General features: G+C 40.3%; 1 protein-coding gene across 14 annotated transcripts in view; it reads left to right on the top strand.

The window, feature by feature from the left end:
* The window catches only part of nbeaa (neurobeachin a), a 91,693-nt gene that overhangs the window by 29,293 nt on the left and 48,159 nt on the right, over positions 1 to 14,241 (top strand). For all 14 annotated transcript variants that reach the window (XM_069720420.1, XM_069720333.1, XM_069720364.1 and 11 more), the window contains exons 3-8: positions 1,978 to 2,078; positions 4,248 to 4,343; positions 4,699 to 4,820; positions 7,512 to 7,638; positions 8,827 to 8,946; positions 11,306 to 11,452. In XM_069720420.1, the coding sequence (XP_069576521.1) occupies positions 1,978 to 2,078; positions 4,248 to 4,343; positions 4,699 to 4,820; positions 7,512 to 7,638; positions 8,827 to 8,946; positions 11,306 to 11,452 (713 nt within the window). The remainder of the gene's footprint in view (positions 1 to 1,977; positions 2,079 to 4,247; positions 4,344 to 4,698; positions 4,821 to 7,511; positions 7,639 to 8,826; positions 8,947 to 11,305; positions 11,453 to 14,241) is intronic.

Genomic DNA, 14,241 nt, shown 5'->3' on the forward strand with positions numbered 1-14,241 from the left:
TATTACAAATATTTATAAAACATTTGAACAGAGCCAGGTTTGTTGGCCCCTCTGCTTCCAGTTAAGGGTGCTCTGACCAGGATTTTTGAGGCAGATCACCGATCACAGGGTCTATTTGAAACATTTTATTCATTGTGTAGCATTATTTTATTTTTTTTTATTCAACTATTCTTGACAACACTGTGCATTATGTATGAAAATGTAGAGATAATAAAGTATAATTAATTGAAAAATGTTTATTCATAGAGCGGCACAGCGGTGCAGTGGATAGCATTGTCGGGAAAAGGTTCTGAGTTTGGGAGTTTGTATGTTCTCCCTCTGCCTGCGTGGGTTCTCTCCGGGTACTCCGGCTTCCTCCCACCACCCAAAAAACATGATTTTACAAATTGCCCTCGGGTGTGAATGAGAGATTTGTTTCTGTCTGTCTCTGCGTTGGCCCCGTGATAGACTGGCGACCTGTCCACGGTGTACCCTGCCTTCGGTCAAAGTGAGCTGAGATAGGCTACAGCCCCCGCACGTGACCCTGTTCAGGTATAGAAGAGGTATCTGTATAGATAATGGATAGGTGGATGTTTAGTCATTGACAGGCAACATGTGGAACAGGTTATTCAGAAGGAGAGAAAGAGGGCGGTATTAGTATTATGGTAGATCTGTATTATTTATATATTATTCATACCTCTCGAAACTTTCTTCTTAAGCATCAGTGAATTTTTATTTATGAATACAAACATCTCTACCTTTTTGGCAGACAGTTTGTTCCTCTTCTCACCAACAATATTCCCCGCTGTGCTGAAAAGTCTCTCGCTATCTACACTTGCATGCGCAAGTGTGTGACCGGGAAAGCAGCTTTCATTGTCCTGCTAGAAAACACGCAGCTGGCATGACAACTGGATCCGATAGGTAGAGGTTCATCGGCTGCTGATGTTGGTGCCACTATGTTCTCCATCTTCATTCGAACAATTCAGCATATAAGAGCATACAAGGAGCAGCTTGTGGTACTTTCTATGTAGCGCAGAGCTGCTTGCTCCTAAACATGCGTCACCGTTCTGCTGCTGCGGCCCAGCGGCCAGGATGTCAAAAAGCAGCCAACGTACTGTATGTGGGGGTTGAGTGCGTCAGGGAAACATCTCTTTATCCTTCTTTATTATTAAGAAGAATTATACACATTTTCAGACACCTGGATGTACTGGCAGATTGGTGAAGCCAGTGAAGCCATTTTAGCTGCGCGCAGAGAGTTTGAGGTCATCAAACGTTTTACAGCTAGTATCAGCCAATAACGATGGTTGGCCGGTTGATCGGAGCACCCTTACCTCTATTCCTTCAACAGCGCTTAGCTTACAGCCACACTAGAGCTAATCGCATGCTGGTGTAGCTTCATATTTATTAAACAATATTTTAATCAACTGTCAGCAAAAAAACACTTATTTCCCATTTTGTCAAGGGACTTTGTTTTCCTGACACACTGGAAAACATATTTTCTCCCGTGGAATGTAGAAATAAAATTACAATTTCATATGCAGCTTTGAACATAAAATGGTTAAGCGCAAGGTTCCCAGCATAGTATATGCTTTTTTGAGTACCGTGAAGTTTATGTACGGTGTATAACAATCAATCAGCATTCATTAAAAGGCTTCATGTGAACTTTCTCAGTTTGGCCTCATATTACCTGATGTATTAAGAGCAATATATACTAATCCTGCTTGAGATTCAAGGTTGTGTTTGTATGTATGTGTGTGTGTACGTGTGTTGTACTGTGGATGGAGCACACTTGAATTCTGACTGCACTGAATAATAAATTGCTCAACACTTACAGTAGACAAACTGTCTCTGTCTTATGACCTCACTATATTTCATCAGAGAAATGTCAGTAGAGGGCCTTCCAAATGCTGACTCACCATCACACTCAGGAGAGCACGCGCACACACTTGTTTTCTGCTGTCTTATACTCACTTTCTGCCGCTGTCTGTGTTTTCTCAGACCTCCTGGTGGACATGCTGGGAGTCATGGCCAGTTACAGCATCACAGTCAAGGAGCTGAAGCTGCTCTTCAGCATGCTGAGGGGAGACAATGGCATTTGGGTGAGTTGGTGGTGATTTAAAAAAAAAAAAAAAAAAAAAAAATCTGTGATGGAACTGATGAAAGTTTCAAACTTTGTGTGTATTTTTGGTGTTAAGAGCCCAGTATTATTGTTGCTTAAAAGACATGTACATTTAATGGCGCTTTGCAGGTAATGGGTAATAAAATATTGACATTGCAACAAACAAGTTTTTATATATTGTTTTATGTCATAAATGTATGTTTATTTTGTAGTGTTAGCATGTCTGACATCACTGACTTGATATGAACAACTCAATGAAAAGTCAGTAGTGCTGCACTTCATTGAAAGTTCATAAACCCAAATGGCCAAAGGAGCTTCAAACCAAACCCCACTGTCTGGCAACTGGCTAGCATTTACATGAGAAAATTATTAAATCATCAAGTCTGTTTTGACAGGAACAGGAATTCATTATGTGATTCAGTTACCATTTAAATTTTCTCGGCAAACACACTGCCATATTTTACTGTTAAAAGAAACATTTTTCTGTAGATTAACTCTGGAAAAATGCCTTAATTGATTATAATTGTGTCATTACAACTGTGTATATCCAAAGAGACTCAGGATTTTATATTGACTATTTGCTGCTAAAACAATGAGATATTTCACTGTTTCTAATACACCGGTATGCAACAATTAATAATAGCAGAAGCTTAATTTATTTGACACTAGATTAATTATACAGCATGAGTTTGTTTGTGTGTCATTAATCTGGTTGTCACTTAATGGGATGATTGTGCTAATAGAGCAGAATAAAAGAGGATGGGTGTGTAGCTGCGTGTGCGTATCTATGTTGGGATTGATTTGTGAGTATATGTCGAGACGGGCAATTTAGCTCACATTCAGTGTTTTTCTCTCTTTTAATTGCCTTTATTAACGCAACAAAGGATTGATTGTGTTACTTTGGTTAGAGTAATAGAAGCACGATGAAAGGAAAAAAAAACAGTGCCAGCTTAATCAGGCGTGAAGGTGAAACAGTCAGCACAGTTCAGTATACTCACACTCTCTACACACATAGTAGTTTTCTATTACAAACCACAGATCAGCTGCACTGGACTAAATGCTTTGCTCAAGGGCTAATTTTTTTTCTTCTTCCCTTCTATTAGACTGTTCCATCACCATATCTCCTCATCTCGCACTTTCTCTACTCTTGCAAAGCCAGCCAAACAACCCTGTGTTATCGTGGATTATTGGTTGTGGTGGTTGCCAGTTGGTGAATGTTTGAAATGCTTTTCTCCCACTGAAACACCAACAGAAACAGAAAATACACACAGTTTTGTCTAAATGTACCTAAATTATCCAATAAAATAGGTTTCTGCAGTTGCTGAGTAATGCTTAGTATTAGAACTACAATGCCAGTGGCTGTTAATAAGATTAATTCTGAAGCTGAGAGTTGGGAGTGCTTAGCTTACGTCACTTCTTGGTGGTGTTATCTTAACTGCTACCTGTAGTTTGGTAATTTGGCCCAGCAACTAGTCGCTTGGTTGAGTTTACTGAAAGTGAGTGTTTTTAAAACTAAACTGTGGAGATTTAGGCTGGTTTTATGAGGCTAAGCCTTTTCCTCTGACATCTCAACTCACTGTGGGATGCACTGTATGTGTGGTGACTTGGTGTACACTAGCTAATTCAATATACCCTTGTCCTGACTCGTCAATCATCCCTCTACTCAGGCTCCAGGACAGCCGCCATCAACAACCTCTGGTCACTGACCAGTGGTCCACAGCAAGACCTTCATCCATACCTTCAGCGCTCTCTCAGTACCTGTCCAATAACTATCGCCAACCCATCCACCTTGCCCCTATTTCCCTGTCTTTTCCAATTTCTCCACCCCCAGCAGCCCTCTCCAGAGACAGATCGATTAAGGGTTGCCATGGTATTGATGAGGTTTTGTCGGGGGAGGGCGGAGGTGATTGAAGAGTTATTGATCCGGTGGGGTTGTGCTTGAGATGTGATGTTACACCATGTTTTTTCAGCAGAGTCTCTCCCCTTTGCCTCTGATAGGAACTGATAGGCATCTGTCACATAACAATGACACTCACTTCTCTCCTCTCCTCTCCTCTCCTCTCCTCTCCTCTCCTCTCCTCTCCTCTCCTCTCCTCTCCTCTCCTCTCCTCTCCTCTCCTCTCCTCTCCTCTCCTCTCCTCCTCTATAGCCAAGGCACGCTATCAAGCTCTTGTCAGTGTTGAACCAGATGCCTCAGAGACATGGTCCTGATACCTTCTTCAACTTTCCAGGACGCAGTGCAGCGGTGAGACTAACCAGTAGACACGTGCACACACACACACACACACACACACACACACACACACACACACACACACACACACACACACACACACACACACACACACACACACACACACACACACACACACACACAGTCACATATATCTATACACCTAGGCCTCATTAATAAAAAGATTAGTCAAATGTATTCGTTGTGCACCAAAATTGCTAAAGAGTCCTTCATGCCATTCTTGTTTACAGTTAGTCAGCGCTTCTTAATTAGCACTTTACTCCAGCAGCGCATGGAGTTGAATAGTGAAAAGAAAGTAATGACTGAGTGACATATTGATTACTATAAACATTGCGTCCTCCCCCAGGCTATAGCATTGCCACCGATTGCCAAATGGCCGTACCAGAATGGATTCACTATCAACACTTGGTTCAGACAGGACCCACTCAACAACATCAATGTGGATAAGGACAAACCGTACCTGTATTGGTAAGTGGAACATAATTCCTCTGGACTATTACATAACACAAATAAAGTCTTTGTAATTTCATGCAGGGACTGAAAAACCTATTTAAGTACTTTTTCTGAACTGAAATGAAAAATCCACTCTTCACACTTCAGCTCTGTCAGAGTATTTCTGTTAATGTTTCATTTCTTTGCCCATTTTGTTAACCTGATGATATTTTTGCGAGCTCAGTTACAGCTTAATTGAAGAAAACAAATCAAAAACATCAATGGCATCCATCAGGTTTTTGTGTCAGTCCTTCAGTATTACAGAGGAAGGTTTTCTTTGTAGACTCTCCATGTTCTGTTTTTCTGCAAAAATGACTGCTTAAAATGTAGATTCTCTGTTGACAGTAGTCCTTAACTCAGCACAGCTTTGAGTAATTACATTTTTTTGTGTCAAAAACGCAATTTGACTTTGTTCCTGTTTCTGCCATCACAATTGATCCAAGCAAAGAAAAGCACAGCGATGAATAAAACAAGTTCAGGTCTGTTCATCTCTGAATGTCAAAAGGTAGTGTGGTTTGAGAAAGAAGAAATTAACTCGAGTGAACACAGATGACGCAGTTTGAAGGAGAGAGTGCTGCACTTAATCACAGCATGAGAAAGCACTCAATGGACCGCAGACTTTTTCTCAGGGTCTAATATTCTGCCACAATTCAACGTTGTATGCTTATGAGCAGGTAACCAAAGTTTCACAAAGACTTAGAGACTTAGTTTCCAAGAATAAGAGATATGTTTATATTAGCAGCATTGATTTTAGGCACTGTTCATCTAAAAAATGTAAAGCTAATACCAGTTACCCAAAGATGTCTGTTGGCCACAGACAGAAATGATCCCATAGTAATAATACTTCCTCCTTAATCCTGAACAGATGAAATATTAAAATTTTCAACATGTAAGATTTGAGTCCCCCCTTGTAATGCCACTGTGTGTGTTAATGGGTGATAGTGAGTTACTGTAGCATCCAGGCAGCATAAGTCCGGTGAAACACCAAAATCTGTAACCTGTCAGACTCTGTGGTCCGCCCTGATAATCTTATCATCAGCCTTATATATCAGTCTTATATAGTCAGTTACTGTTACTGTTAGTAGCTGTTGCTACTTATGCTACTTTGACTCACTACCGCCAGTTGAGGTGCGCGGAGGTATTGGGCGCCAGGACGGGCCGAGGCTACAGTAGCTGGTTATCATGCTAACTTCAGTACATCTGTGCAAAACGTTACATAGACATCTTAGACATAAGGTCAACACTGTTTTTTTTTCTTCACACTCTCCGGATATTTTCTTCTTAATTTGTTAATATTTTCCACAAAAAAATCGTATATATTCACCTTTAAAACTTTATGCAACTTCTTTCTGAACAAAAAAATTCAGGATTATTTTTGGTCAGAATTTGACAAGAGTTTCTCTACTGAAGGACTCAGGATGATAAACATTTAACTTATCAGACTGAATGGCATGGACAGGAAGTTAATAGATAAATAATAAATTAGAACATACTTTTACATGTCAAGGTACTCCATTATGAGTGTGCTGCTGGGTGGATTCCTCCGCTCGTTGTGCAGCTCTGGACCTTGCTGGCCTCACCGTTAGTGTTGTCAGTGCAAGCCGTTAGCCACTACGAAGCTTCATTAGCTTTGACCTTTTATTTAATCGAACTCCTTTACTCCGCTGCTTTGCTTTTTCCCTCCACCTCTTCACTCTGTGACACTAGCTAGCACCCCCCCCCCACCACCACCACCTCACCCCCCTCGCAGAGTCAAACTCTGATTCATTATCGACAGAAAGGTTTTGCAATAAAGAATCAGTGAGCCAGTCGTTTACAGGAAGGATGACATGCATCCGTATATTCTGCAGATACCATCGCATAGATGAGCTCTAATCATGAAAAGTGTTCGGGCGGAATCCTGTTTCCTTAGTAACCGTTTATCAGGTTGTCATGGTAAGTAAGGTACGGGAGAGGGGGAGGGTGATCTCCTCTCTTCTGGACCAGGTCTTATCATCCTTCTCCAGATGCAGCTGCTACTCCAGCCGCCTGTCTGATACTGGCCTCCGCAGCTGCATGAAGGCCACGATAACACACTGTACGCACTCCTAATGTGTACCAGGGATTCACTTGAGAGGGATTTATATCTGCCTTCTGGCTCTGCCATGTGTGTGATCCTTCTGGGCCTATTTTAGAAGTGAAATGTGTCTTGTTGTTTCATGAGGAAGCTTAGCTGTGAGACTGGGTTTTACATGGAGGTTAGGAGTGCGGGAAGAGAAATATAATGGGGGGAAAAATGGAAGGAAGGGGATTAGTAGTGTTTCTCACAAACCTGAAATCTGGGACCCCTGGTGTTGCTGCAAAGAAAGGACTTTAAAATCCTGCTTTTTGTGACTGGTGCTGCCTCAAATCATATGATACATGGTTGTGAAAGGTGTCCTGCTTGTTTTCTGATAGATGGGATTTCATTTGGTACAATTTCGCCTGTGAAAAATTATTTACTTCCTTATTTTTTCATTTTTAGTTTCATTGATGTTTAAGAAACTTAAAATGTAATTCACTCACACAGGGTCTCAAAACGTTACACCGTTCATAAAAAAAAGTACCCTATTTTGTTTTAATTTAGAGCTGACACATATTTTATTGATATTGAAAACTGAACTGATTGTAACTCTGATTCTTCTTCAGCTTTCGCACCAGTAAAGGAATCGGTTACTCTGCTCACTTTGTGGGAAACTGTCTCATCGTGACATCGTTGAAGTCAAAAGGAAAAGGCTTTCAGCACTGTGTAAAATATGATTTCCAACCCCGCAAGGTAAGACAACACACACAGTTTGGAAATCCTGTGCCGCTTGTTAGATGAGATAGCATCAAGAATGTGCTGCTGCTCTCTCTTCCATCTCTCTTGCACTCACTAGGAATGTTGATGAGTCTAGATAAGGTCTGTCAATTAAGACCTGCACACTGCCCCTCTACTGCACTGTCAGCATTTTGCTACTGTCCTGCACACACACACACACACACACACACACACACATACATAAACATACATACACACAGCCTTTCGTGCACACATAAACAAACACACATTCACTTGATGAGATGGCCTTCCGCAGTATTTGCTGATCCAGTAGAATCCCTGTACTGCCTAACAAAGTTCCCAGTGGTTCCATTTGATAAATATATTCGTCACCGGGTCTCACAGCATTTTGTCGACCGTGTGCCTGTGTTAATGTGTGTGTGCATGTGCGTGAGCGCTTACATGTACGTGTGTTATTGTTCACTCCCTAGCTATGCATGCACAGGGAAAATTCAAGTGTGTCCTCCCTCCCCCCTGCAGTCTAGCTGCCCATTTCAGTCTTTCCTACAGGGGAACCTGTGTGTATTATCACCAGGGAAGATGGTTTATAATCAAGACACTCACACATACACACATACGCACACTGCTAAGGTGAGCAAAGGTAGAGTGACTGGGTTCAACACATTGACATATGCTAGAAAACCTTCTTACAGAGAGCTACAATGTAAGGCTGTTAGAGGGAGTATTCTCAGTATTGCAAAGTTAGTGTCAATAGTCCTCAATTTGTTTGTGCTTATTTAATCATTTCAAAGGTCCAAACAATACACCACAGGCTTCGGCAGGCTTGCTTAGTTTAGCCATTATGATGCATTTGGACACCAACAGAGCCAATACGCAAAATGATTTTCAAAAATATCAACCATATCAGATACTTTCTGTTAGGCAAGGCGAGGTAATACTTCTCAAATAGTGTTCAAAAACAAAACATTTAAAACCACAATAAAAAAGGAAAGTAAAATCAATAAACAAAAAATATAGCGCTGTTTATATAAAGAATAAATAGGAGACGCCTCAATCAACATAAAACACAATTGTTTTGTTTAAGAGCCTCAGGGAAAATAAACAAATTGCTTCTTTGTAATGTGTTACATGGTGATTTTTGTTTATTGTTTTAATATCTCAAAGTGCTCTTGTTTTTTTCAGTGGTATATGATCAGCATCGTCCACATCTACAACCGTTGGAGGAACTCCGAGATCCGTTGCTATGTCAACGGTCAACTGGTGTCCTATGGTGATATGGCGTGGCATGTCAACACCAATGATGTAAGAGCACTGATGCTGGCTTGACTATGAATATTGGGTTCATTATTCAACTGCTTCTGGTTAAAAAAAAAAAGTCTAAGAAAATCTGATTAATGATTTCTAATAAAAACATTTATACCTGATATTATTTATTAATAATTCACATTTAACTTTCAAATAAAGGTGTCTGTAGCAGTTTTACAAATACGGTATTGGTCTGGCTCCACTTCACAGCTCCCTCCTATTGTGATATTGGCAAACAGTTGAGGTTTGCCCTCTGCATTTGCCAGCAAGGGCAGATTTGCCCTTGGGCCTCTTTCCAGCACAGCTCACCTAAACTCCAACTTCCAACTTTTCCATTTAGTAGGGGACAGGTAGCCTGACCTCTCAGTGGCAACACAGCCTTCATTACACTTCCTTCTGGGTTGGCTTTTGACATTGCTGCAGTTACTGAGGGCCGGTGTTACTCTCTGTAAAAAACATTTCTTGGCCTTGAGGTAAAATGTTTTACAGTTCATGCAACACCCTGAAAAACACTTAAGACGTGAACGAAATAGCCTCAAAATTTGTTCATGCTATCAGGGTTTGTTTTTTTCTGAAAGCTGATGATAAAATGTATGTCATCATTTTGAAAGAGCCGAAAAGAAAAGATCTAATTTTGATAAAGGGTATCAGAGGGACCTAGTTGATGAAAGGCGAGTAGACAGAAAGAATTTAATAACAGGTGTTGGCAAAGTTGGAACAGAGCGATGAGAAACCAGCAGCAATCAAAAGTTCATCTGTTTTTCAACATTCACTGTGTTCATCACTGCAGAAGGCCTTGAACTTATTGACCAGAGATTGAAAATGAACAATTGATTAACTCTGAGATATCTTACAATGTAAAGCTCAACAAACACACGTTTTCTTAAAGGTCTTAATTGGGCTGTGCGATATCAAGACATTCATTACACATTTATTATGGCCAAAAGAATCCATGATAACAAAATTATTCCAAATATTTATTGAAAATTTGATCATAATATTAATAAAGCCATCAAGAGGAGTGTCGTATTGTGCTGCATTAAATGGTAAGTGGCAGCATATTACCTCAGTGCTGATTCTTTCTCAGTCTGAAACAGGTATAAGAGGACGTGCAGCAGTTGAATATTTTACATTCATAATTAGCTAGTTGTACTAACCAATTAAATTTCACATGCAACAGATGGATGATCAATTTCCAGGCAGATTTTACTATAATTGCATATAAATGGTTGGTGATTGCTATAGCTAAATATACCATCTTCCCAACTTGTGCACTTTTGGTTTTGAGTCACAGCCTTTTCTGTGTCTTTATTAAAATAATCCAAAACGGTTTAATTAAAAATAAATAATTCTACTTATGACTCAGACTAATTTGATTTGGTTTCTTTATTCTAAAAAGTTCAAAAGGAATAAGGCATGCTGGGAAATGATCATTTGTTTTTGATTTGTGTTTGGGGTGTTTTGGGCGAGGGGACGGGCACTGGGGCCAATCACACTTATGTTACACTGCAGGTTAATTGGCTAAAATGTACTCTGAAGAAACATACAAGGCTGTGGAAAGAAAGAGGGCTTTCAACTTTTGTGTTAGCAACAACACTCCTTGGTGGAAAATAGCACCTGTGATATGTTTTGTACAGTTTGCTGGCGATTCCCTGCAAAGACGAGTTTCACTGCCATGAAACATATAAAAGCGGACTGAAAGAGCAACCTCAGTGTTAACAAACTGAAGAGGCTTATGTTCAGTGGGGACACGTCAGATAGATAGACACAGTGTGATGTCTGGACAAGGAAATTAGCATTTCCCAGCATGCCTTCTTCCTTTTTAACTTTTGAGAATAGAGCAGCCAAATTAAAGTCCAATTCAATAAAGAAAACAAGGATAAACATAATATGCTATGACTCAACACCAGAAGTACAAAAGGTGGGAAGGTCCTATATACTTATATCACAACCATCTAGCATGAGCGGTTCAACAAATGTGTGCATCTCAAATGATTCATCTGATTCTGAGTGGATTTGGTGGTGTCTGCTCTCTATATAAAGCTTGATTAACCCAATGCTAATATGTCCTGGAACTGTAGACGCCAAACCAAAAACAGATGTTGTGGCTGGTGTAACTAGTTAACAAGTTCAACAAAGCTAGAAATAGTTTAGTGTTTCACTTAGGATAGACTATGTGGCAATTCATGAAAAAAATGTCCAGCTTCCAAAAATGACCATTAACAGAAAAAGCCGTCCTTGCTTGTTAAAATCATCTTAAGCTATAATAATTCCCAAATCCCCTCTGCAAGAAAAATGGAAAAGATTTGTTTAATCTGATATCTAATTCCTGTGTTGTGTTGTTGTTGTTTTTCAGAGCTATGACAAGTGTTTTCTGGGTTCATCAGAGACAGCAGATGCCAACAGGGTGTTTTGTGGTCAGCTGGGAGCTATTTACGTTTTCAGTGAAGCTCTCAACCCAGCTCAGATCTTTGCCATCCACCAACTGGGCCCAGGATACAAGGTAAGACAGTCACATGTATACGGTACTGCCTTATCACTCTGTATGCTTTACAGTGCTTCAGTGTACCTCTTGGCAGGTAGGCTCTCCTGGCAACCTTAGCAATGTATTGTCTTTGTTCCATAATGCTTTCACTTCACGTTCACATTGGTGGTAAAAGTTGAGGCCATCAATCATTTCTGTGCTGTCAAATGCAAAAATACCCTGTTCATTAGTACCAGGGTGTCCTTATGGTTGGTAGCTTAAGGTGTTTGTAGGCATTTCATGTTTACACTGTAAATCTTTTTTTATAGTGTATGAATGCTCAAATTCTCTATTTTATATCACAAAACATGGGTTTGACACAATTATATTTTCATACAATTCAACTTTCAGTGCTGGGTTGGTCTCGTGAAGTTTGCATACACACTCCTGCCACTTTGTGTGGGAAAATGAATGTATAATGTAAAAAAGTAGTTATTATTGCATGTATACAACCCTCTGTCGACAGGAATGGAGAGTCAAATTCAGTTTACAAGTGGCAGAGATAATGAAAATGTAAAACCTAACTTCACACTTCACTCAACCTTGAAGCAACAGATTTTATTCTCCAAAACCGAGCTTCTGACAGGGGAGCTGTCTTCATTGGGATAATCTAATAGGTGCATGACTTTTTCATTTTGATTGATAATGTTCCTGTCTGTAGCCACATCTCTGCTATCAATTTCAGAAAGGGCTGATATTCCAAATTTTCAACCATAGATCATAATGTGGTGCTGCTGAGAGACACTGTACGAGGGGCATGGCTGCAATCTTTTTTTAGAGAATTTTCTGAATCAGATTAAAATGCCCACACACTAATGTTTTTTCAAGTTCACGCTCAATCTTTAGAGGTTACAGAAATGCCTCCTCGCAAACAATAAAATCACTCTGTAAAGTTAAAATAGATGAAGAAGATAGACTTTTAAACGGCAAATAACAAAATTACCAAATTACAAAACTACGTACCAAAGGCAAAAATCTAAGGGTGGATTTCACCTTCAAACTTCAAGTCTTGACACAGAACTTTGCACTCCTGTGGTAATATAAATTATTCAAATGAGGCTTCACAATGCTGGGTGTTGAGCACTGATAGCTTCAGAAATCACCATCTCTGCCTTTTGGCCTGGCTATCAGTGGCAGCTGAGATGCCGCAACACCTTGCCAGCTGTCTGCTTCTTGTTTTGGCAGACTTGTACGCCTCAGGCCACTTACAGCTTGTTTATGAAGGTGTCCAAAGCTGTCAGGATTTCAGCACCATGAGATTGCACAAATATGAGGCGGATGATGTGCAAACAGCTGCTGGTGTTTCAGCAGCTTCTTTGAAAGAGCGTATACTGACTAAAAAATTTGGACTTGGCAATGTGACCTTGACAGAGAAACATATTGATAACATGCAGAGTACAGAACGCATGTGGCAGAGCTATATCTCACATAGGAGCAATGAATCACACATGCAAGTTTCACACACCTTTCTCTGTCTCTCATATCCACCTTCTATCTGCTAAATAATTTTTCTCACACCATATGATGTACGGCGTTTCATAGACTAGACTCCTCTTACGTTCCCATGCTTGGGGTTTACTGTTTCTCTTCCATGAATACTGATTTCTCTCTCCGTCACAGCCCAAAGTTTCTTGAGGCTGATCAGTCAGATGATTGCCTCTCTGCATGGCGCAGAATGGGCTTCTCAGATGCCCAGAAGAGACTATTAAATGGCTCAGTTGTTTCAAAGCTGCAGGCCTCAGTGCTGGTATTGTAATGATGAGTGCGTGGGTTTTTCGGTCGACAAAAGGAGGATGCCAGTGGGACTCGGTTTGTGTCACGCAGCTTCCCGTTTTAATTTCGAATATATGCCGGTTCTTGTTCTTATGGCTTCACGCAGATGAAGATGTATGTATGTGATAAGCTGCTCCTTTGGTATTGCCTAATCTGTGTTGAGGAGAGCTGTACCTGTCTATGCTATACAATACATATGTGTCCATAGATGTATGCCGCCTTTTGGTCCCAGCCACTGTCAATGTAACTCTTCTGTAATGAGGGCCATAAAGCAGACAGACTCTCTGCTTTCTCTGCTAAACAAGCCTTCAGCACAGTAAGGGTGCTCACGGCCTTCCCATTTGACTTGGTTTATGATGGCCGACACGCTGTGTGTACTGAATGTCTGCGTGTACTGAATATCTGTTTGTGTCTGTTTGCCGCTGCCATGCTCTCCTAATGACAGAAGATGGAACATAACATCTTGTTTTCCTGTGTGGGCTATGGTTGAAAGAAAGCTCCAGTGTTATTTTATCTTTCTGTGAGTCTCTATATGTCCTGTCACTCGCATGTTGTTCAGTGTGTTGCTAGTTGCACTCTTCATCAGGGTCCAGATGTCCTCATTGCAGAGCGCTGCCAGCAATCTGGCCACAACGTAATTAATGAACCATGCGGGTCTATCTGGACACCTGTATTGTATCCCTTTGTGTGCTTCTGTGGGTACATACGTCTTGTGTGTATTTGCCAGGTCTCATAATAGTTATAATGAAAGTCTTTTTGTTTTTTGCATATTTGATGTAGAACCTTTAGAGAATAATATTCCCTAAAAACAGATTTGTATAATGATCATTTATCTGTAAAGGTTCTTAAGCCGGAATCAAATATTTTGGTGAATTTTGTATATTGTTTACTTATTCAATTGTATTTATTTTTATACATTTCTTGCTCGGCTGTTTGGTATCAGCACTAATACTTCATGTTTGAAAATGGCATATAGTATTGAACATTTTCAACCC

Source organism: Brachyistius frenatus, unplaced genomic scaffold, assembly GCF_029030835.1.
Source record: "Brachyistius frenatus isolate BFR_SWC_R1_liver_20210118 unplaced genomic scaffold, ASM2903083v1 Contig_5, whole genome shotgun sequence".
Classification (NCBI taxonomy): domain Eukaryota; kingdom Metazoa; phylum Chordata; class Actinopteri; family Embiotocidae; genus Brachyistius; species Brachyistius frenatus.